Source organism: Dama dama, chromosome 32 (assembly GCF_033118175.1).
Source record: "Dama dama isolate Ldn47 chromosome 32, ASM3311817v1, whole genome shotgun sequence".
Lineage (NCBI taxonomy): Eukaryota > Metazoa > Chordata > Mammalia > Artiodactyla > Cervidae > Dama > Dama dama.
The window spans coordinates 39984768-40010490 of NC_083712.1; the positions used below are offsets into that span (position 1 = coordinate 39984768).

The 25723-nt window shown below is 37.1% G+C and overlaps 1 protein-coding gene across 1 annotated transcript in view; it reads left to right on the forward strand.

Moving 5' to 3' along the window:
* The window catches only part of LOC133050380 (disintegrin and metalloproteinase domain-containing protein 32-like), a 145849-nt gene extending 124313 nt beyond the window's left edge, over positions 1-21536 (forward strand). The window contains exons 20-23 of the mRNA XM_061134531.1: positions 4344-4376; positions 15613-15651; positions 17508-17546; positions 21292-21536. Coding sequence (XP_060990514.1) covers positions 4344-4376; positions 15613-15651; positions 17508-17546; positions 21292-21301 — 121 coding nt within the window. The 3' untranslated portion in view covers positions 21302-21536. The remainder of the gene's footprint in view (positions 1-4343; positions 4377-15612; positions 15652-17507; positions 17547-21291) is intronic.
* The last annotated feature ends 4187 nt before the right edge of the window (positions 21537-25723 follow it).

Here is a 25723-nt window from a genome sequence, read left to right on the forward strand (position 1 = left end):
TATAACATTCAGTGTAGTTATGTATTCTTGATGTATTTTCTTTTCATCATTAACAATTGTATCTTATATTCTATTTTTACTCTTTTATATTGTTGTATCCAAGCTTGCTTTCTGCAAGTTAGATTTACCTATTACATATTTTTCATCCCTTATTTTCATTCTTTCTCAGATTTTAGTTGATATCCTATAAACAGCCTTTATATGAAAAATATAGTAGTGGAGTTTGTCATATTTATATGCTTAATGTATGAGCTCAGATATTCATGTTGAAATTTACCATTTTATTTTCTTCCTACTTACTATCCTCCTTTTTGGCATTGTTTCCTTTTCCAAAATTCCATTTTTTTAATTATGATTTTTCTGTTTTCTTTTACTATTTTGTACATTTTTAATTCTGTTTTTATTGTTTTAATCATTTTTGTTAACTTGTATTTAGCAAATGTTATATATACAATGCCTTAATTTAATCATTTATGTAGTCTTCTGAATAAGACAAGGATCTTAGCCTTGTAACACTAATCTCTCTTTTTCAATCTAATTGTCATTTGGTTTTTCAGTTTCCTCCAAATAAATTTTGTGTTTTTTTAAAAATTATCATTATTGTATTTAGTTAACATTTATTAGAATTTCCTGTTACATTTTCCAGATTCTTTGCTTTACCATTCCTTTCTTTTAAATTTAGTTCTGAGATAATTTAAGAAATATAAAAGGCTTCCCTCGTAGCTCAGTTGATAAAGAATCTGCCTGCAATGCAAGAGACCCTGGTTCTATCCCTGGGTTGGGAAGATCACCTGGAGAAGGAAATGGCAACTCACTCCGGTATTCTTGCGTGGAGAATTCCATTGTCAGAGGAGCCTGGCAGGCTACAGTCCATGGGGTCACAAGAGTTGGACACAACTTAGCGACTAAACCACCAGCAAGAAATATAAAAAGTTGCAAAAATGGCACAGAGTTTCTTGGCTCTATCACTTAGGTTTTATCAATGATAGCATCTTACATTAACAGTGAATTTTCACAGCCAGGGGACTGGTATTGGTATAGTTTTATCAGTTAAACTATAGACCTTAAAGCTCAGCCTTCAGAAAACTAAGATCATGGCATCTGGTCCCATCACTTCATGGCAAATAGATGGGGAAACAGTGGCTGACTTTATTTTTTTGGGCTCCAAAATCACTGTAGATGGTGATTGCTGCCATGAAATTAAAAGACGCTTACTCCTTGGAAGGAAAGTTATGACCAACCTAGACAGCATATTAAAAAGCAGAGACATTACTTTGCCAACAAAGGTCCGTCTAGTCAAGGCTGTGGTTTCTCCAGTGGTCACGTATGGATGTGAGAGTTGGACTATAAAGAAAGCTGAGTGCCGAAAAATTGATGCTTTTGAATTGTGGTGTTGGGGAAGACTCTTGAGAGTCCCTTGGACTGCAAGCAGATCCAACCAGTCCATCCTAAAGGAAATCAGTCCTGAATATTCATTGGAAGGGCTGATGCTGAAGTTGAAACTCCAATACTTTGGCCTCCTGATGTGAAGAACTGAGTCATTGGAAAAGACCCTGATGCTGGGAAAGAGTGAAGGCAGGAGGAGAAGGGGACGACAGAGGATGAGATGGTTGGATGGCATCACCGACTCGATGGACATGAGTTTGAGTGAGCTCTGGGAGTTGGTGATGGACAAGGAGGCCTGGCGTGCTGTGGTTCATGGGGTCGCAAAGAGTCGGACACGACTGAGTGACTGAACTGAGCTGAACTGATAGACCTTATTAATATTCACCAGTGTTTACAGGCATATATATAGTCCATGGAGTCACAAAGAGTCGGACATGACTGAGAGACCTTCACTTATTTTTTGATTATGTGTGTGTGTGTGTATATACCTTTTTTTTTTTAATGGATCACAGCCTTGTGGTGAAGGGGCTTGCATAACTCAATGAAATGCTGTTCAAGCTCACACAAGACAGACAGGTCATAGTGTAGAGTTCTGTTAAGTTCTGGTCCACTGGGGGAGGACATGGCAACCCACTCCAGTGTTCTCAGTGTGAGAACCCTGTGAACAGTATGAAAAAGCAAAAATATATGACCCTGGAAGATGAGCCCCCCTGGTCAGAAGGTGTCCAATATGCTACTGGGGAAGAGCAGAGGGCAATTATTAATAGCTCCAGAAAGAATGGAGCGGCTGGGTCAAAATGGAAATGATGCTCAGTGTCGATGTGTCTGGTGGTAAAAGTAAAGTCCAATGCTGTAAAGAACAATATTGCCTAGGAACCTAGAATGTTAGGTCTCTGAATCAAGGTAAATTGGACACGGTTGAGCAGAAGATGGCAAGGTTGAACATTGACATCTTAGAAATCAGTGAACCAAACTGGGTGTTAATGGGCGAATTTAATTCAGATGACCATTATATCTACTATTGTGGGCCAGAATCCCTTAGAAGAATTGGAGTAGCCCTCGTGGTCAATGAAAGAATCTGAAATGCAGTACTTGGGTGCAATCTCAAAAACGACAGTATGATCTTTGTTTATTTCCAAGGCAAACCGTTCACCTTCACAGTATTACAAGTCAATGCCCCAACCACTAATGCTGAAGAAGCTGAAATTGACCGATTCTATGAAGACATACAAGACCTTCTAGAACTAACACCAAAAAAAGTGTCCTTCTCATCACAGAGGATTGGAATACAAAAATAGGAAGTCAAGAGATACCAGGAGTAGTAGGCAAGTTTGGTCTTGCAGTACAAAATGAAGCAGGGCAAAGGCTAACAGAGAATTGTAGCTTCCTTGATCTCCCCAAATGGTATCACCTCAATTTGGGGAGACTTCTTTCTCTGCCTGGCTTCCCATTTCTGTGTTACAGCATGGAAACTCTTCCCTGCAGTAAGAAGGGGCAAAGGGTAATAAAGGGTCTTTATTTTCTTTTCTCATAGATCACTATCTTGCCTAATATTCAGTATCTGAAAACCAGTGTTTAACATGTTTTGTCCAGATTTTCAGTTATTTCCGGCAGAAGTGTAAATCCTGTCTGTTACTCCATTTTGATCAGCATTGGAACTGTATCTTTATGGTTTGTAACCACACTTTCATAGGTATCTCTCCATCTCATATTCTGTTTGATTTTCTCAGATCATTCTCTCATATCACCATTTCTTCCTTCTCAGTCCTGTTCTAGACTTATGGCTTCTATTTTTGCAAAGATTTCTATGGAGCTTCTAAATATTCTGAGTTTTTTTAAATCATTTGTATTTCTCGGTGTGTGAGCTCACTGTTTGGCTATGGCTGCTGATGTTAACTACTAGGGCTTTGTAATCATAGACTCTTTTCTCTTCAATATCTATGATTTTCCCATGAGAATTCAGCATGCCCTGTGTTGAAGACTCGCACATGTGGGTGGTTTCACTTTTGCTTCTTTTAAAGCAAAAATATTTAAAGCAATTTCTCTGCATGGTGTTCAAGCATTTGTAAGAGTGTGAACTGGCATCCTGAAAGTGCATTTTTTGGAGGCTTGGGACTCCTCAGTGATGCACTTTCCCCCATCTATCCATGCATGTTGCATATCCCCATTTTCCCTGCTGCATTCCAAAGGCCACTGGTCAACTATCCCCTGTTGAATGGGTGGTATGACCATTCATGGCTTCAAGGTTAAGTAGCTCCAGTTAAGGAGCTCACTTAGTTTTTCTACATGCAAAATCCTCATAACTTAACTCCTTCTAAGGAATTACTAATAAATCTTTAGTCCCAAAGTTGTATCACTGGTTTAGACACCCCTGCAGTCATTTACTTTTAACTCCTGTTTACCCTTTGAACTCCCCGTTTCTTTATTTTTACTGGCACCAAGAGAATTCTTTTCTTGTTAACCTCAGTTATGTGTTAACAGTTCGTGCTATTTTTTTCAGGCCTCCTCTATGAGGAATGGAAAGGGAAGTTTTCCCACCAGTTCAGTCTGTCAGATTGTCTAGAAGTCTGTATGGATTTTACCTTATAAAATGTAGCATTTCTTTATCAATGAATAAAAGGTTAAATGTTGGGGTATAAAGGTCAGAATCAGACATTCAGGATCAAACCTATATTCTGTGTTCAGAAGTGATAAAGAAAAAGCAAATCTGTGCCTTCTTGATAATTCTGCATTGCAGGTTTGAAATACACTTTTTATGGATGAGGTACGCAGGTAAATGAGAATGTTTACTTATTTGCATCTCTGTTTAGTGACCTTGCACATTGTTTTCTTTTTTGGTAACTAATCTTGTAAAAGACATAATACAGCTTATAAAATGGCCAGACTTTTATTTATGCAGTTGACAAGCTCTCTTACGACTAATTTTGGACACTATTTTCCATTTGTTTAATATCCAGGTCAGAAGGTGGCACTCACAGAAATGTCACCAGGTAGGTAAACTGTAAGGCATCTTCAGACACATGTTTAAAATTAAGAATGAATTAGTAATTCACAATGTCTAGCTACAGTTGGTAAAGTAATCCTCTGAAAACCAGGCTACTAATATATAGTAATTTAGTTTCTTGTAAATTATTCTTCTATTCACTTAAAAAAATACAATTTTTTTCTGAGGAAACAAGGAATAAAATGGCTGACTCTAATAAAATTTAGAATATGTATAATTAGTAAAGAAAAAAGGATGTATGTGGGGTTTAGTCAGTTGTGTCTGACCCTTGCAACATCATTGACTGTAGCCCTCCAGGCTCCTCTATGCATGAGATTTTCCAGGCAAGAACACTGGAGTGGGTTGCCATTTTCTTCTCCAGGCCATTTTCCTGTGCCAGGGCTCAAACCCAGGTCTCCTGCATTGCAGGCAGATTCTTTACCGACTGAGCTACCAAAGAAACCACAGCTTGGGTTATATTCATGTACAGCTTGGGTAAATGAGCAAGCAAGTACTTGATATTTGATAGATTATACATGACCGAACTCATGTATAAATTTCTATAGTAGTTACAGATTGGTAAAAACTAATTATATCTACTTCCTGTATTTTTTTTAAAAATCAGTAATGGATAGCATATTGTCCTCATTAATATTTCTTAAATAATAACTTCAGTCCTTACTGATTTATAACTGGTATACCAACATTCAGGGTTTCCCTGGTGGCTTAGCGGTAAAGAATCTGCCTGCAATGCAGGAGACCCAGGTTTGATTCTTGGGTCGGCAAGACCTTTGGCAGAGGGCATGGCAACCCACTCTAGTACTCTTGCCTAGAGAACCCCACAGACAGAGGCGCCTGGCAGGTGGCAGAGCATAGGTTGTACAGAGTCAGACATGACTGAGACGACTGAGCAGCGTACCAACATTTCAGTTTATCTGATAGAACTTTCCAGTCCCCTTACTTTCAGCCTTCTGTTTAATTTGGTCTCTTGAAAATAGCCTGCCAATGATATTTTAAAATCTGTAACCCCAAGTGTCTCAGTAGTTGAATTTAGTATGTCTATATACTTATAATATGTTTGCTGATATGTTTAGAGTAAAATACTACCATTTTGTTTTGTTTTTTCTATTTCTCATGCTTTTCCAATATTTTCTTTTCTTTCTTGTATTCCATTGTATTGATTGTGCTTTCAATCTTTTTTCTTTCCTTCTATCAATTTGGTCATTATGTGTTCTAATTGTATTCTTTTAGTGATACTCTTTAATTATTATGTTATTATATTATGTTTTATTAAATTGTTTAAATATAAAGTTATAATTTTAGATATAAAAGTACTTATGATCTTCTTCTAACAATTTATGCATATTAGCCCATTAAACCTTATACTCTTTTATTCACTATATCATAGTATTATCATTTGGTTTTTAGTTACTCTTGAATTTTAGCCTGATACAAATAAGTCAGTGTTATCATTATTATTATATTTAATCAAAACATACTAAGATTTCACTACATTCTTGTCACTTTATTTACTCACTATTCTTTTTTGAATTTAATTCCATATTTTGATGTTCAACCTCCCTTTTGGTGAAGTATATCTCTTAACATTTCCATCAGTGAGTCTTTGTGTAGCAAACTGTTTATCTTATCCACCTAAAATTGTGCTTATTTCATTCTCAAATGTGAGTTTAGGTAGTATGGACTTCTTGTGTGTGTGTGCTGACATCTGGGTTTTATTTTTTTAAATTTTTAATTGGAGGATAATTGCTTTTTGTGTTGGTTTCTTCTATGTTGAGAGTTATTTTGTTTCCACTATTTAAAGGTATGTAAGTGTAGTGTGGCATTTATTACTGATGATGATAAATCTTTTGTTAGTGTGTTGATTCATTTATTCCTTTAAGATTAATATGAATTTTACCTAGTTTTTGTATTTCTGAACAAATTACCACACACTTAGTAACTTAAACCACATTAATTTCCTGTGTGGAAGTTCTATATGTAGAAAATCCAGGTGGATTTGACTGTTTTGTCACAAGGCTGACCTGAAGGCCAGCCTGAGATCATAGTTCATCCAGGTTGTAAGAAAAATCCAATTTCTTCCAGCTTTAGGCCTGAGGTATATCTTTCTGTGTTGCCTGTCTGCTTGGGGCCCTTCTCTCTCTCAGAGGCCACCTGCATTGCTACTCAGGTACCTCCCTTCACCTTTAAAAAAATAAGGGTATAGAAGTCTTCCTAAGGCTTTGACTGTCTCTTAACTTCTCCCTTCTACCAGCAAGAGAAAACCCTACTTGTAAAGGGCTGATCTGACTGGGTCAGGTCCACCAAAATGATCTCTGTATTTTTTTTTTAACTTTTATTAAAGTATATTGTTATAACTGTTCTATTTTTTTTGGCTTTTATTTATTTTTTAAATTAATTCATTTTTATTTTTTTTCATTTATTTATATTAGTTGGAGGCTAATTACTTTACAATATTTTAGTGGTTTTTGCCATACATTGACATGAATCAGCCATGGATTTACATGTGTTCCCCATCCTGAACCCCCCCTCCTACCTCCCTCCCCATCCCATCCCTCTGGGTCATCCTAGTGCACCAGTCCTGAGCACTTGTCTCATGCATCAAACCTGGACTAGTGATCTGTTTCATAATTGATAATATACATGTTTCAATGCTATTCTCTCAGATCATCCCACCCTCGCCTTCTCCCACAAAGTCCAAAAGTCTATACATCTGTGCCTCTTTTTCTGTCTTGCATATAGGGTTATCATTACCATCTTTCTAAATCCCATATATATACATTAGTATACTCTATTGGTGTTTTTCTTTCTGGCTTACTTCACTCTGTATAATGGGCTCCAGTTTCATCCACCTCATTAGAATTGATTCAAATGTATTCTTTTTAATGGCTGAGTAATATTCCATTGTGTATATGTACCACAGCTTTCTTATCCATTCGTCTGCTGATGGGCATCTAGGCTGCTTCCATGTCCTGGCTATTGTAAACAGTGCTGCGATGAACATTGGGGTACACGTGTCTCTTTCAGTTCTGGTTTCCTCAGTGTGTATGCCCAGGAGTGGGATTGCTGGGTCATATGGCAGTTCTATTTCCAGTTTTTAAAGGAATCTCCACACTGTTCTCCATAGTGGTTGTACTATTTTGCATTCCCACCAACAGTGTAAGAGGGTTCCCTTTTCTCCACACCCTCTCCAGCATTTATTGCTTGTAGACTTTTGGATAGCAGCCATTCTGACTGGCGTGAGATGGTACCTCATTGTGGTTTTGATTTGCATTTCTTTGATAATGAGCGATGTTGGGCATCTTTTCATGTGTTTGTTAGCCATCTGTATGTCTTCTTTGGAGAAACATCTGTTTAGTTCTTTGGCCAATTTTTGATTGGGTCATTTATTTTTCTGGAATTGAGCTGCAGGAGTTGCTTGTATACTTTTGAGATTAATTCTTTTTCTGTTGCTTCATTTGCTATTCTTTTCTCGCATCCTGAAGGCTTTCTTTTCACCTTGCTTATAGTTTCCTTTGTTGTGCAAAAGCTTTTAAGTTTAATTAGGTTCCATTTGTTTATTTTTGCTTTTATTTCCAATATTTTGGGAGGTGGGTCATAGAGGATCTTGCTGTGATTTATGTCAGAGAGTGTTCTGCCTATGTTCTCCTCTAGGAGTTTTATAGTATCTGGTCTTATATTTAGATCTTTAATCCATTTTGAGTTTATTTTTATGTATGGTGTTAGAAAGTGTTCTAGTTTCATTCTCTTACCAGTGGTTGACCAGCTTTCCAAGTACCACTTGTTAAAGGTTGTCTTTTCTCCATTGTATATTCTTGCCTCCTTTGTCAAAGATAAGGTGTCCGTAGGTACGTGGATTTATCTCTGGGGTTTCTATTTTGTCCCATTGATCTGTATTTCTGTCTTTGTGCCAGTACCATACTGTCTTGATGACTGTGGCTTTGTAGCAGAGCCTGAAGTCGGCAGGTGATTCCTCCAATTCCATTCTTCTTTACAAGATTGCCTTGGCTATTCAAGCTTTTTGTATTTCCATACAAATTGTGAAATTATTTGTTTTAGTTCTCTGAAAAATACCATTGGTAGCTTGATAGGGAGTGCATTGAATCTATAGATTGCTTTGGGTCGTATACTCATTTTCACAATATTGATTCTTCCAATCCGTGAACATGGTATATTTCTCCATTCTTTGTGTCCTCTTTGATTTCCTTCATCAATGTTTTATGATTCTCTATATACAGGTCTTTTGTTTCTTTAGGTAGATACATTCCTAAGTATTTTATTCTTTTCGTTGCAATGGTAAATGGTATGTTTCCTTAATTTCTCTTTCTGTTTTCTCATTGTTAGTGATAGAAATGCAAGGGATTTCTGTGTGTTAATTTTATATCCTGCAACTTTACTATATTCATTGATTAGCTCTAATAATTTTCTGCTAGAGTCTTTAGGGTTTTTTATGTAGAGGATCATGTCATCTGAAAACAGTGAGAGTTTTACTTCTTCTTTTCCAATATGGATTCCTTTTATTTCTTTTTCTGCTCTGATTGCTGTGGCCCAAACTTCCAAAACTATGTTGAATAGTAGTGGTGAGAGTGGGCACCCTTATCTTGTTCCTGACTTTAGGGGAAATACTTTCAGTTTTTCACCATTGAGGATAATGTTTGCTGAGGGTTTGTCATATATAGCTTTTATTATGTTGAGGTATGTTCCTTCTATTCCTGCTTTCTGCAGAGTTTTTATCATAAATGGATGTTGAATTTTGTCAAAGGTTTTTTTTTTCTGCATCTACTGAGATAATCATATGGTTTTTATATTTCAATTTGTTAATGTGGTGTATTACATTGATTGATTTGTGGGTATTAAAGAATCCTTGCACTCCTGGGATAAAGCCAATTTAGTCATGATGTATGATCTTTTTAATATGTTGTTGGATTCTGTTTGCTAGAATTTTGTTAATGATTTTTGCATCTATGTTCATCAGTGATACTGGCCTGTAGTTTTCTTTTTTTGTGGCATCTTTTTCTGGTTTTGTTATTAGGGTGATGGTGGCCTCATAGAATGAGTTTGGAAGTTTGCCTTCTTCTGCAATTTTCTGGAAGAGTTTGAGTAAGACAGGTGTTAGCTCTCTTCTAAATTTTTGGTAGAATTCACCTGTGAAGCCATCTGGTCCTGGGCTTTTGTTTGTTGGAAGATTTCTGATTATAGTCTCGATTTCCATGCTTGTGATAGGTCTGTTAAGATTTTCTATTTCTTCCTGGTTCAGTTTTGGAAAGTTGTACTTTTCTAAGAATTTGTCCATTTCTTCCAAGTTGTCCATTTTATTGGCATAGATCTGCTGGTAGTAGTCTTTTATGATCCTTTGAATTTCTGTGTTGTCTGTTGTGATCTCTTCATTTTCATTTCTAATTTTGTTAATTTGATTCTTCTCCCTTTGTTTCTTGATGAGTCTGACTAACAGTTTGTCAATTTTATTAATCCTTTCAAAAAACCAGCTTTTAGCTTTGTTGATTTTTACTATGGTCTCTTTTTGTTTCTTTTGCATTTATTTCTGCCATAATCTTTAAGATTTCTTTCCTTCTACTAACCCTGGGGTTCTTCATTTCTTCCTTCTCTAATTGCTTTAGGTGTAGAGTTAGGTTCTTTATTTTGCCTTTTTCTTGTGTCTTGAGGTAAGCCTGTAATGCTATTAACCTTCCCCTTAGCACTGCTTTTACAGTGTCCCATATGTTTTGGGTTGTTGTGTTTTCATTTTCATTCGTTTCTATGAATATTTTGACTTCTTTTTTGATTTCTTCTATGATTTGTTGGCTATTCAGAAGCGTGTTATTTAGCCTCCATACGTTTGAATTTTTAATAGTTTTTTCCTGTAATTGAGATCTAATCTTACTGCATTGTGGTCAGAAAAGGTGCTTGGAATAATTTCAATTTTTTTGAATTTCCCAAGGCTAGATTTATGGCCCAGGATGTGATCTATTCTGGAGAAGGTTCCGTGTGCACTTGAGAAAAAGGTGAAATTGATTGTTTTGGGATAAAATGTCCTATAGATATCAGTTAGGTCTAACTGGTCCATTGTGTCATTTAAAGTTTGTGTTTCCTTTTTAATTTTCTGTTTAGTTGATCTATCCATAGGTGTGACTGGGGTATTAAAGTCTCCAACTCTTATTTGTTATTGTTAATTTCCCCTTTCATACTTGTTAGCATTTGCCTTACATATTGTGGTGCTCCAATGTTGGGTGCATATATATTTATAATTGTTATATCTTCTTCTTGGATTGATCCTTTGATCATTATATAGTGTGCTTCTTTGTCTCTTTTCACAGCCTTTGTTTTGAAGTCTATTTTATCTGATATGAGTATTGCGACTCCTGCTTTCTTTTGGTCTCCGTTTGCATGAAATATTTTTTTCCAGCCCTTCAGTTTTAGCCTGTATGTGTCCCTTGTTTTGAGGTGGGTCTCTTGTAGACAACATATATCAGGGTCTTGTTTTTGTATCCATTCGACCAGTCTTTGTCTTTTGGTTGGGTCATTCAACCCATTTACATTTAAGGTAATTATTGATAAGTATGGTCCCATTGCCATTTACTTTGTTGTTTTGGGTTCGCATTTATACAACCTTTCTGTGTTTCCTGTCTAGAGAAGATCCTTTAGCATTTGTTGGAGAGCTGGTTTGGTGGTGCTGAATTCTCTCAGCTTTTCCTTGTCTGTAAAGCTTTTGAATTCTCCTTAATATCTGAATGAGATCTTTGCTGGGTACAGTAATCTGGGTTGTAGGTTATTCTTTTTCATTACTTTCAGTATGTCCTGCCATTCCCTTCTGGCCTGAAGAGTTTCTATTGAAAGATCAGCTGTTATCCTCATGGGAATCCCCTTGTGTGTTATTTGTTGTTTTTCCCTTGCTGCTTTTAATATTTGTTCTTTGTGTTTGATCTTTGTTAATTTGATTAATATGTGTCTTGGGGTGTTTCACCTTGGGTTTATCCTGTTTGGGACTCTCTGGGCTTCTTGGACTTGGGTGGCTATTTCCTTCCCCATTTTAGTGAAGTTTTCAACTATTATCTCCTCGAGTATTTTCTCATGTACTTTCTTTCTGTCTTTTTCTGGGACTCCCATGATTCAAATATTGGGGCATTTCACATTGTCCCAGAGGTCCCTGAGGTGGTCCTCATTTCTTTTGATTCTTTTTTCTTTTTTCCTCTCTGCTTCATTTATTTCCACCATTCTATCTTCTACCTCACTTATCCTATCTTCTGCCTCCGTTATTCTAATGTTGATTCCCTCCAGAGTGTTTTTGATCTCATTTATCACATTATTCATTATTAATTGACTCTTTTTTATTTCTTCTAGGTCCTTGTTAAACATTTCTTGCATCTTCTCAATCTTTGTCTCCAGGCTATTTATCTGTAACTCCATTTTGTTTTCAAGATTTTGGATCTTTTTTATTATCATTATTCTAAATTCTTTTTCAGGTAGACTCCCTATCTCCTCCTCTTTTGTTTGGTTTGGTTGGCATTTTTCATGTTCCTTTACCTGCTGAGTATTTCTCTGCCTTTTCGTCTCATTTAGATTGCTGTGTTTGGGGTAGCCTTTCTGTATTCTGGTAGTTTGTGGTTCCTCTTTATTGTGGAGGCTCCTCCCAGTGGGTGGGATTGGACAACTGGCTTGTCAAGGTTTCCTGGTTAGGGAAGCTTGCGTCGGTGTTCTGGTGGGTGGAGCTGGATTTCTTCTCTCTGGAGTGTAGTGGAGTGTCCAGTAGTGAGTTTTGAGATGTCTATGGGTTTGGTGTGACTTTGGGTAGCCTGTATATTGACGCTCAGGGCTATGTTCCTGCGTTGGTGGAGAATTTACGTGGTATGTCTTGCTCTGGAACTTAATGGCTTTTGGGTCCTGGTTGGTTTCAGTGTAGGTATGGAGGCTTTTGGATGATCTCTTATTAATTAATGTTCCCTGGAGTCAGGAGTTCTCTGGTATTCTCAGGTTTTGGGCTTAAGCCCCCTGCCTCTTGTTTTCAGTCTTATTCTTCCAGTAGCCTCAAGACTTCTCCAACTATACAGCACTGATAATAAAACTTCTGGGTTATTGGTGACAAGAATCTCCACAGTGAGGGATATCCACTGTGGAGGTGGTTCACAGAGTTACATGAAGAAGAGGAGATTGATGAAGGAGATAGAAGTGAGCAGGAGGAGAAAAAGGGGGAATCAGAGGAGAGAGACAGATCTAGGCCGTCCTCTGTTCCCTAAGTGCTCTCCGCAGCCCAGAACACCCACAGAGTCATAGATCTGGGTTGAGAAGAGATGGGGGAGGGAGAAAATAGAGGTGACCTGGGGGATAAAAAGGGGAGTCAAAAGGGGAAGAGAGTAATCAAGCCAATAATCACACTCCTGAGTAAAAATTGGCACTGAAGATTAGATTCTTAAATCTATAAAACTGATATCAAATACTAAAAAACAAAGATTAAAAATCAAGGGTAGAGGTTAGACTGTTAAAAATACAACATAAAAAAGCAGAAAAAATATAAGAAATATATACAAAGTTCACTTTAAAAATGGGGTCCTTTTTTTTTGTTGCAAGGTATTAATGGGTTATAAAAATGAAAATTAAAGGAGTAATAGAGGACTTAAAAAAAGAAGAAAAAAATTTTAATAAAAAATAATAATAGTAAAAATATATCTAGGAATTTCTCTGGAGCTGTTGTGGGCAGTGTGGGTTCAGTTCAGTTTCAGATAGTTCCTTGTTCCAGCTTATACTTTCCGATATCTATAGGCCCCTTCCAGTGTAGTCGGTGTTAACTACAGGGATTTTATTCTGTTGCACCTGTCACTTCTGAAGCGGTTCCCTTTGTTTGTTTGGCTTCTGTTTGCAGGTCTCTTCAGTGTCTAACTTCCGCCCTGACACAGGCCGGCGGAGGTGGTCTCTTGTTTAGGTTTCTTGTTCAGTGGTGCTGCGGGGAGGGAGGGGCGCTGCAGACCAATGTCACTGGCGTGTGTGGGGAGTGCTTGCAGTGTTCCGGCCACACTGGGTTTGCCCCCGCTCACGGCGTGTGTGCTTTCCCCGTCTACACTGCTCAGGCTTCAGGTTGCTCTACAGGGAGCGGGCCCTGCGTTATGTGCACTTCCCAGGCCCAAGCCGCTCAAGATCAGGTTCTCGGGTACTCCACAAAGGCGCAGACTCGGTTGGGCCTGCGTTTTGTGCCGTTTCCCGGTCCGAGCAGCTCAGGCAACCAGGTGCTTGATGAGCACACTCTCTTCAGGTGCAGCGCGACTTCTCCCCTCCCCGTCCCTGCCCCAGTTTCTGGGCGCGCCCAGTCCGGTGCCCCTTGTGTCTGTTCTGGGGTGCTGATCTCTGGCTGCAACCCTCCCCGGGGATGTCAACCATCCAGAATCTCAGGAACTCTTTGGTTAGAAACTGGAAGCCTGTTTGCAGCTTGGTAGGGGATGCCCTCTCTGGGGCCGAGTTTGCCCCTTTCTGGCTCTGGCTGGCGCCCGCCTCCCCATGCCTCCAGCAGGGGATGGGCCGGTCCACAGCTGGCTAGCTCTTCTCTGGTATTGCTCAGTCCTTTGTTCTGCAAATGGGCCAGCTTTGCCTTGCTGCTGCTGCTAAGACACTTCAGTCGTGTCCGACTCTGTGTGATCCCATAGACGGCAGCCCACCAGGCTCTGCCGTCCCTGGGATTCTCCAGGCAAGAACACTGGAGTGGGTTGCCATTTTCTTCTCCAGTGTATGAAGGTGAGAAGTGAAAGTGAAGTCGCTCAGTCCTGTCTGACTCTTAGCGACCCCATGGACCGCAGCCTACCAGGCTGCTCCATCCGTGGGATTTTCCAGGCAAGAGTACTGGAGTGGGGTGCCATTGCCTTCTCTTGCCTCAGGTTAGGGCTTTTTGCAGGTTAATTCTTTCTCTCTCTGTCTTGCTATCCTTCACTTTAGGTTGCTATCTCACGTTAGCTCCCTCAGATTGCCCTCAGGGCATTCAGGCCCGGTCCTTACCCCAAGTAATGCTGCTGGCTCCTCTCCGTTCAGCCCCCAGTTGCTGGTGGTGGATGCGAGCGTCTGGGGTACTTTTCTGCTGGGAGTTGCCTTTAAGCATGTAATCTGTGGGTTTTATTTATTTATTTTTCCTCCCGGTTAGGTGGCCCTCCGAGATTTGAAAACTTCCCCCAGGCCCACCGGTGAGAGGATTTCCTGGTGTTTGGAAACTTCCTCTGTTAAGACTCCCTTCCCAGGATGAATCTCCATCCCTAACTCTTTTGTCTCTCTTTTTATCTTTTATATTTTCTCCTACCTCCTTTCGAAGACAATGGGCTGCTTTCCTGGGTGCCTGATGTCCTCTGTCAGCGTTCAGAAGTTGTTTTGTGGAGTTTGCTCAGTGTTCAAATGTTCTTTTGATGAATTTGTGGGGGAGAAAGTGGTCTCCCCATCCTATTCCTCCACCATCTTAGCTCCCACCTGGTCTCTGTATTTTAAGGCCAACAGATTTGGAGCTTTAATTATATTTGCAAAATCTTTTCAAAGCAATACTTTGAAGAGTATTTAAATAACCAAGGAATGGGAATCTTACGGGGCCATTTTTGAATTCTGCTTATATCAACCTCTACATTTATACATTGGCCTTAGAGTTGCTATTTAGTTATAATGTGTTCTGGTAGAGATTTTTTGTAAAAAGTCAGGAACTTGACCCAATATTTTCCCATTTACCTTTTATGCTTTCTATTTCCTCTTTTTCAAACTATCATTAGAAATATCACTTCCTTCCCTTAAATTTTCATTGGATTTTGTGTTATTTTTTCACCATTTCTCTATGTGTCAAATAGGAGGTGGAGATTACCCTGTCAGTACAGTCTGCCTAATTGTTTAGAAGTCAGTGAGGGTTTTCAATCACCACCTGCAGTAATTTGTTTACCAATGGGTAACACATCAGGGTAGAACCTAGAGGTCTGAATCAGGCATTCGGAATCAAGCATGTATTCTGTACTGAGAAGTGACAAATCAGTTTTCTTGCTCTTCTTTCTATTTGGGAATTTGAAATCTATGTTCTTTATGGACATGGTATATCGATAAAAAGCAATGCTATTATTTGCAGACTGTAACTTAGTAATCTTTTGAAATGATTCATTAGTGGTGATTAGTAGTATAAAAGAATTAATGTAGGTTACAAAATGGCCTGACATTCATTTGTTATGGAGGCACACTTTTTTAAAAGTATTAACTTTGAAGCATTGTTTTTCACTTGCATTTAGGTCCACATCAGAAAGTAGCAGTCAATCAGATACTGTCAGGTAAGTGAATTAGAAACGATTTCTTAAAATAAGATGAAGAAATTGATATTCAACAAGTAATTGCTAAGTATTAATTACACAGCAACAATTGATAAGATATACTACACATATAGCTTCTAAAAGAGATGGTTGGTTCTCTTTCCCCTTAATATTTTTAGTAGTGAACAAAGAACCTGCCTGCCAATGCAAGAGACATAAGAGACACAGGTTTAATCCCTGGGTCAGGAAGACCCCCTGGAGGAGAGCATGGCAACCCACTATAGTATTCTTGCCTGGAGAATTCCCTGGACAAAGGAGCCTGGGAGGCTACAGTCCATAGGGTTGCAGTGTCGGACACAGCTGAAGGACTTAGCGCAGCACACAAACACACAAATTTCCTTTAGTATTTTCTAACCTAGTAACTAGTGAGTGTTTTTCTAAATAAATAAATGCTTTCTTCAGTTTGTTAATGTATTTTGGGAGTTTATTCTGGGGAAACAAAGGAATAAATGAGTGGTGAAAGGTTTATGGTGCTAACTCATAAATGGAGAAGTTCAATTCTTTATTTGGAGACTGTAGAAACCCAATATGTTTGCTCTTGAACAACTGAATGAGTGCTTACCCTGGTCACTTGAGAAAAATTTGCTGAAGAAAAAGGTTGTAAAGGAAATAATAATTCTGTGTGTTACATAGCCTTTCAGGATTACAAAGTAGTTTTTTAAAAACGTTTTTATTTTGTATTGGGGTGTAACTAATTAACCAAAGATTAATTGTGACAGTTTCAAGTGAACAGCAAAGGGACTCAGCCATACATACAGTTACAAAGTAGTTTTAATTAAGTCTCCCTCCATTTCCTGAAAGGTGGATATGTCTGTGTAATAATACAATAATTGTTTAGTTTTCCACATCCAACAGTTTGGGATGGGGTTAGTCAACATGTGTGCATGTGTGTGTGCATCCTCAGTTGCTTCAGTGGTGTCTGACTCTTTACAACCCTGTGGACATAGCCTGCCAGGATCCTCTGTCCATAGGACTCTCCAGGCAAGAATACTGGAGTGTGCTCCTGTGCCCTCATGATTCCTCCACCTAGCTTCCTCCAAAGTATACTGCTCTCCCAGACACACCCAAACATACAGAGTAGGATGTCTAGGCTGTACATCAGGTCTGTTTAATTTCACTTAATCTGAATAGGTCTTCCTCTTCCATTATAATGCCTTCTTTTCTTATCCTTTCTCTCTCTTTCATTATTATGATCTTTTCCTTTCAGTGACACTTATGGAGTCATGAGTTACTCTCACTAAGCTAAAAAGAAAAATTGATTTTCATTAGTATGTCGTCTCAGTGTCAGGGAGTTATCATGTGATCCTTAAACATAGTTACCTTTTCCTCACATTGGATGTATGTCTTATTACACTGTTATCATAAAGGATAAAGCCTATATTTATCTTGCTCCACACTGCATAGCCAGCATGTAGCAAGAGTTCTTGGTTTATGGTAAGTGCTCAATAAACATTTGTTGAATAAAGGAATTAATTAATTAATCTTTTCCACAGACATGCACACAGGTGGCCAGACAAAAAAAATCCACAAACACAAAAGTATAAAGACAAATACACAGACACACACATGTATGTATGTATAAAGTTTTAACTGCCCCATTTCTCCCTCTCTTATTATCTCTCATTCTGAAACCTTGTCAACATAATTCATCTCTTCTAGGATATTAATTCACCTACACTGAATGAGGGATGATAGCATAACCCAATGGAATATGTACATTTCAACTAGAGTAGTTCGGGTATAAAATGCTTGATTGTCATTTTTAAGGTAGGCATGTTTCTTCGTATTAACTTTTAGACATTTTTATTTTTATTTAGATCGAAGTCAGAAAGTAGTGCCCAAACAAATCGCAGCAGGTAAGCGACTTAGGAAATGTTTCTTATAAGTTGAAAATGAGCAAATAATTGCTTAATATTTTTGAGCAGCTACAATTGATGAAGTACTACAGTAAAAACAAATTATTAATATTTTCCATTCTGGGAATGAGTATTAATGAACTTAGTCATTTCTTTAGTTTACTAAATTTTTATTGGTTGCCTACTGTTTTGATACATAGGGAAAAACTAGTTAAGTCTAATGAGAGGCAAGATATTTATAATTATTTTGTGAATTAACTCATAATCAGAGCAATTTTTGAACATGTTTTATGATGAAATACACAAAGAGAAATACTTCTTTTTTTTTTTTTAGACCACACTTATACCCACAAACTCAATATGAGCAACTGAGTAAATTATTACTGCTCTTAAAAGGAGTTTATCTAAGAGACAGCTATTATAAACAAACTGAAATTCTACATGTTCCACACTCCCCACCCCAATCCAACAGCCCGAAATTGTGTTAATACAGAGTTCTCGTGAGTTTTCAGTTTCCTATTAGGCCTTGTGATCCTTCCAAAGTCATCAAATATTTATTGATCTGCTAGTCTTCTTTTCTCCCTTATAGAGTTTTCGTTTACTTGTACTGCTTGGCATTTCCCTTAAAGTGTCTTCTTTTAGTTATATTCAATTCACTGATATTCCAAAATCTCCTTTATACCCACAGGTTGTTTTCAGGCTGCACCACTATGTTAGATAGTTTCTATCCTCCCTGATGACGTCACTCCCTCCATTCAGGAAGCTGTTGACATTTCTATTTCCTTTATTTTTTTCTTTTTAATGTTTCCTAACATAGTTACTTTTTTATAGACATTGCTTCCTCCAAACTAAGTGTGAAGAAAAAGGCAGATTTTCTTTATTGCCTCTACTCTCACCATTACCAAGGGATTTGTAATATAGTGCTCAAACACTAATAATTCCAAACTGCTGCTCCCCTAGTGATTTACTTTGCCAATAAGCTCTGAAATTGCTTGAATATAATGACTATGTATACTTTGCTAACCAACTTCTGGTTAGCACCTAGCAGAGTAAATGCTCACTAAATGCTTGCATAGTGGATGAATATCACATACATCTTGAACTTCACATACACACATGATTGATGTTACAGCTACTCCAACTGTCCCCCGCACATTATCTCTCATTATAGAATATGTCATTTGCATAGTCATCTTCTTCTGGAAGTGGTATTCAAGACTGAGGGATAATCACCATCCTAGGACAATATATATCACACTTGAAGTGTGTGGTCTGGAGTGTTAAGCCATTAGTATAGTTTGTGTTTCAGTTCAGTTGCTCAGTCGTGTCTAACTCTTTGTGATCCCACATACTGCAGCATGCCAGGCCTCCCTGTCCACCACTAACTCCCGGAGCTTACTCAAACTCATGTCCATTGAGTCAGTGATGCCATCCAGCCATCTCATCCTCTGTCATCCCCTTCTTCTCCCACCTTCAATCTTTCCCAGCATCAGGGTCTTTTCAGAAGAGTCAGTTCTTCACATCAGGTGGCCAAATTATTGGAGTATCAGCTTTAGCCTCAGTCCTTCCAATGAATATTCAGGACTGATTTCCTTTAGGATTGACTGGTTGGATCTCCTTGCAGTCCAAGGGACTCTCAAGAGTCTTTTCCAACATCATAGTTCAAAAGCATAAATTCTTCAGTGCTCAGCTTTCTCTATAGTCCAACTCTCACATCCAAACATGACTACTGGAAAAACCATAGCTTTGACTAGATGGACCTTTGTTGGCAAAATAATGTCTCTGCTTTTTAATATGCTGTCTAGCTTGGTCATGACTTTTCTTCCAAGGAGCAAGCATCTTTTAATTTCTTGGCTGCAGTCACCATCTGCAGTGATTCTGGAGCCCCCCAAAATAAAGTGTCACTGTTTGCATTGTTTGCCCATCTATTAGACATGAAGTGATAGGACTAGATGCCATGATCTTAGTTTTCTGAATGTTGAGTTTTAAGCCAACTTTTTAACTTGCCTCTTTCACTTTCATCAAGAGGCTCTTTAGCTCGTCTTCTCTTTCTGCCATAAGTATGGTATCATCTGTATATCTGAGGTTATTGATATTTCTCCCGGCAATCTTGATTCCAGCTTGTGTTTCATCCAGTCCTTGTGTTTAGCATAAACCAAAAAGCATTCTTGGATTATTCTTTCTGTTAAATTTAATAAACTAGCAGACATATTTTCTCTGCCTCACTGTTTTCTTTTTTTCACTATTTTAAAAAGTTTGAAAACCAGTGGGAGATGTTGATAGAACCAACTCCTCAGGTAAACACTACCAGGACAAAAAAATTTTTTTAAGCCAGAAATCAGTAGTCTGACAAATCCAGATATACAAATCCCTTTATTGGTTTGAGGGAGAACTAACTGTATTAACCCACTCCAGGATTCTTGCTTGGAGAATCCCATGGACAGAGGAGCTTGGAAGGCTACAGTCCATGGGGTGACAGAGTCAGACATGAATGAATGACTAACACTTCACTTTCTAAAATAGGGGAGTTTTGTGGTTAGAGTAGTAAGAAAAATCTTTAAGTTTTGAAGATATAAAATAGCAGATGTAGTAAAGGATAAGAAGGGTAAATTTATGCCTCTCTTATCACTGAATTCTGTCCCTATCTTACTACCTATTTTATTTTCTCTGTTGATTAGACTCAGTTAATTTATTTTCAACTTATTTTTTTACTCTTTCATTCTTTTGGTTGGGGGATCAGAAATAAGAAATCTCTGGATATAAAAGTGGAAAAGAGGTTCAAGAATTTGGTTTTGACTTTTGATAATAATGAGTATAAAAAATGTAGCAGATATTTCCTTTTTTACTACAATTTTGAAGGGAAACAAGAAGAAACTGCCATAAAAATCCATTTTTTTCAGAGTGTATTGTTTCAAGCTTAAATTTATTTAGATTCAAATCACAGAAAAGCAGTGAAACACTTAATAGTAGGCAAATATATTAGGAACTATCTCTTAAAATAAATATGCTTTAAATTAAAATGAAACTTATAATCCACAACTAATTCCTAAATATTTATTGGTGAATTGGTAAAGTACTTCACCAAAAATAAAGCATTAATCTTTACTAACCTTGATTACTCAGTATTTAAATCATTTTTAAAAGACTTTTAGTCTTTTTTCTTCAGTTTAATAAAGTTCTTATAAATTTGTTGGGAACTTGCTCTTATGGATAAAATGAAATTAGAGTTGACTCTAATAAGACATATGATATGTAAATTAGTTTATGAATTAATGATTAAGCCACTCACTTTATCCACTAGGTACTATAGGCAAAATGCTAAGGCCTGTGAGTTTCCAAGTGCCAAAACCAAAACACTGTTTACAATATGAGAAAATAAAAAATGATTGGCTCCAAGATATGGAAAAAGTAAAATTGATATGCATTTACACTTCTAAAAACAATGCAAAGATTTAACTTGTTATATTCAAGGACAGTTCGTTGCATGTGGAAAAAATGTTAGATTTTCTCATTTGCAAGTACTTCTTATTAAATACGATGGTTCTCCAGAAATCACAATTGCTAGTTAATAAGCTACTCACAGTTAAGTAATTTCATAAGCAAAATATAAAATTTCTTCCTAGAATTCTTTTTTTTGCCATATGAATTTTTCACTTGGCAGTATGCCAACTGCATGTTTTGCAGTGGAAGGTAATTTACTTGTTTATCAATACCTAAGCACATGTGTCTTTGTTCTCTTCCACAGTAACTCATAATTCCTTCAGAAGGCAATGGATATCACTGGGGGTCTCACTGAGAAATGAAAATTCAACCTTTTCTCCCCTGGTCACAGCTGACAGAAAACAATAAACCAAGATGGACCAATTTGCAGGAGCGTCTGTTTTTATTTCCTCTCCCACCCCGAGGCACAGTTTTGCCATGTCAGGGCCCTTGACTGAAGACAGTCAGTCTGAACTCTCATCAACTCCCTGAGCTCTTCTCCACAGCTCTTCCCACCACCCACTTGGGTTTATTGCCTAGGCCCCGAGCGACTGGGGATCTGCATCAACTGCTGTTACTCAGGGAAGGATCTGTGTGTGGCCTGTGTTCCTCCTCCTGGCCCTCCTCTCTGGACTTGGCTGGCTGCATGCAGATCTCAGTTAATGCAGCTGTTTGCCCCCTCTCCCTGCCCACAACTGCAGAACCAGGGCTAAGGGAAGCTGTGCTTGCTCAGGCCTCACATTCTGCCTGCCACCTTTCTCCTGCCCCTGGGTTGGGTGACCCGCAGGATGAATCCCGGAAGACAGAAGGACCCAGGCAGCTTGGGCTTTGGTCTCAGGAGCAAAGATTAATGCCTTATCAGAGTTTGATACGAAGATTGATAAATTGAGTTAGGAAACACATCTCTCATTTTCCTTTTTCTGAAACTATGTATTGTTCAGTTTTTCAATAAATATTTGGCAAAATTCATCAATGAAACTGGAGTTTTCTTTGTGGGAAGATTTTAAATTATGGATTTAATATCTTTGCCAGAGAACTATTTAGACTTTCCATTTATTGTGTTTTTTTTCAGAAGTGGTAATTTTAAAGCAGCTTATCCATTTCATTTAATGGTCAATCTTTCGACATAAAGTTGTTCATAATATCCTTTACAGTGTCTATAGGAGCTAAAGTTATGTCCCTTTTTTCATTCCTAACTATGGTTATACCATATGCATCTTTGTTTTCTGTTTCATTGATTTATGTCTTAAAATTTGCTCATTTCCTAGATTCTTGAGGTGAAAGTTTAGCTCATTGTTTTTAAATCTTTTCTAATTCATTTAAAGATACATATTTGCTCTATGAATCTCTTTAGCTACATCTCATGAGTTCTGATGTGTTAGTTTGATCTCAGAATTATGGATTTCTTAGAAGTATGTTGTTTCATTTCTAAATATTTGGATATTTTCAGTTTCATCTTTTCTTAATTTAGTCATGGTCAGAGAAAATACTTGCATAATTCTCATACTCTGAAACTATTGTTTTGCTATGATCCACTCTATGGTCTATTTTGGTGAATGTTCCATGTGCACTAAAAATGTATGTTTTGTAGTTGTCAAATATGTAAATGTCAAGTAAAGCTTATTAACATTCTTTTTGAAATCTCATATATAAATGAGATTATACAGTATTTATCTTTCAGTGTCTTATTTAACTTAGCAAATGTCCTCTGTGTTTATCCATGTTGTCACAAATGGCAGGATTGAGAAAGGGCAGGAATGAGTAGAGTGAGATTTCCTTTTTTTTCACAGCTGAATGAATATATCATGTTTTCTTTATGCATTTGTCTGTTATGGACACAGGTTATTTCCATATCTTGGCTATTGTGAACTATGCTGCAAAGAACATGGGTATGCATATATTTCTTTGAGATACTGACCTCATTTACTCCTGATATATGCCCAGAGGTAAGACTGCTGGATCATATGGTATTCTATTTTTAATTATTGAGGAACTGCCATACTGCTTTCCCTAATGGCTGTACCAGTTTATATTCTTTCTTCCACAGCATACCACAGTTCCAATTTCTCCACACACACACTTGACAATACTTGTCCTGTTTATCTTTTTGGTAATATCCATTCTAAAAGTTGTAAGACTTTATCTTGTTGTGGTTTTTATTTGTATTTCCCTGATAATTAGTGATATTCAATACTTTTTCATGTATCTGTTGGTAATTATATGTCTTCTTCAGAAAAATGTCTATTCAGGTCATTTTGCCCATTTTGTAAGTGGGCTATTTGTAATTTTTTTGCTATTGAGTTACATGAATTCCAAATATACTTTGGTCATTAGCCCCTTCTCAAATATATGATTTGCAAGTATTTTTCCCATTCCATAGGTTTCTTTTTCATTTGTTAACTGTATCCTTTGCTGTGAAGAGCTTTTTGGTTTGCTATAACGAGAGAAGAGAGTGACAAAAGAACTACAAGACAAATACAAAACTGTTAATAAAATAACAATAATCAATCCTTTTCTATCAATAATTACTTTAAATGAAAGTGGGTTAAACTTCTCAATGAAAAGATACAGAGTGGCTGAATGATTAAAAATGAAAGCAAACTCCCACGGTATGCTATCTACAGGAAGCTCACTTTAGATTGAAGGTCTCCATAGGCTGAAAGTGAGAGGAAGAAAAAGGTATTTCCCACAAATGATAACGAAAAGAAAGGAGTGGTTATATTTAAATCAGATGAAGCAGACTTCACATCAAAAACTGCCTCTAGAGACAAAAAAAAAAAAAAAGATTATGACAGAATGATAAAAGGGTAAATTCAACAGAAAGATATAACAATTGTAAATATACATACACTCAAAATCAGAGCACCTTAGTGTGTAAAACAAGTATTGACAAATCTGAAAGAAGAAATTGACAGCAATGCAATAATAGTAGGAGATTTCAGTACCCCATTTTAAATAATAGGTAAAACACACAGAAAAATCAATAAACAGCACACTTGAATAGCACCACAGACAATGTGGACCCAACAGGCATTTACAGAACTTTTCACCCAAAGCAGAAGAATGCACATTCTTGATTATACATACAACATTCCCCAGACAGGTCAGAAAACAAGTCTTAAATTTAAGAAGATGGAAACCACAACAAGCATCTCCTGCTTTACATTAATATTTTCTCGTATGCTATGTGATCTGCTCCCGTTGAGGCTGCATGCAGTTTTCCCCTGCCTGAGCTGTTGTAGTTGTGGAACATGACCAGGCAAGAAAGCCACACAAACTCTTAGTTCTTACTAGATGTAAAGGTAGTCTTCTAAGAGTAAACTCTTTTCAAGTTTGTGTCTGCCTTTGGTCATTTTCCAGGTCCTTTGGGTTTTTAAAGGTATTTTGCCAGGCATTTATAATTATTTTCTGTGTGAGGAATCAGACTACACATTAGTGTAACCTTTACCAGAAGTCATCCCCAGGACTGGACTTGGTAAATCATAGAATATATTAAAAAAAGTATTTCTTGGAAAACTGCCAGATTGTTCTCTGGAATGGTTATTACTGCTTACATGCCTACAAACCAAGTCTGATGTTTCTCCTCATTCTTACCTGCACCTGGTGCTATTCACCACCCTAATTTTTGCTAATTTATTGGATGGAAAGTGATATATCATTTTTGTTTTAATTTGCTCAATTGTGATTACTATTTAGACTAAAGATCTCTTTATATCCTTTTAGGCATTTACTTATCATGCTTTATGAAGAAAAGTATTCATAACATTTTCCTATATTGCTACTGGATTTTGTTGTCCCCTTCTGTCTCCTCCCATACCTTTGTCTGTGTGTGTGTGTGTGTGTGTGTGTGTAGGGGGGGTGCTCAGGTATGTTGGATATCCTAGATAGTAATTCCTGGTTGGTATTAAACTTTGCAAATGTCCTCTCCTTTTCTTTCACTTTTCTCTTAACTTTTTAATACTTGGGTCCTTTCTAAAGCCATTCTCTTATTTTTCAAATTAAGAGAAAGAGTTTTCCCATTATCCCTTTAAGTATTTTCTTCTAGTTATTTTAATTTTTCTCCTTCTGGAAAATACTATTACTAACACTTCTCTACTCCTTATCTCTTAATTTTAGTTTTGACATATATATATAGATATATATATGTCATTTATATATATTTATATATAAATTTATATATATGTCAATTATATACATTTATATATATATAAATATATATATTTATTTTATAAATATATAAATTTATATATATATATAAAATTCTTTCTTGTTCTTTCCTGGGAGAGTTCATCAACTGGAGCAATAAGTGTCCATGCTACTATTTATACTAACACTTGTGATTTTATTTCTTGCCACTTGGTTATTTTTAAGAATTATTTGTTAGTGTTGTATTCTGCTAATAACTTCTCTTTGTTTTTCAGTACAACCAAGCAATTTCAAAGTGAATTTATAAACATGATTCTGACATTTGTTAAAGGAAATGTATAGTCAATATCAAGTATGCCTATATTTTAGTGTATTTAGTATGATATGGGCGAGGATCTGTGAAAGAAAGGATGCTTATAGACCTCAAGAGATCAAACTCTTCTTGCTCCTAATACAGGCAGAATGTACTGTAAAAGGAGCTAACAAAGTAAAAACTAGGGGCTACAGGACTGCACAGTGTGGCAATAATAACTTGTGATATTAAAGAAATT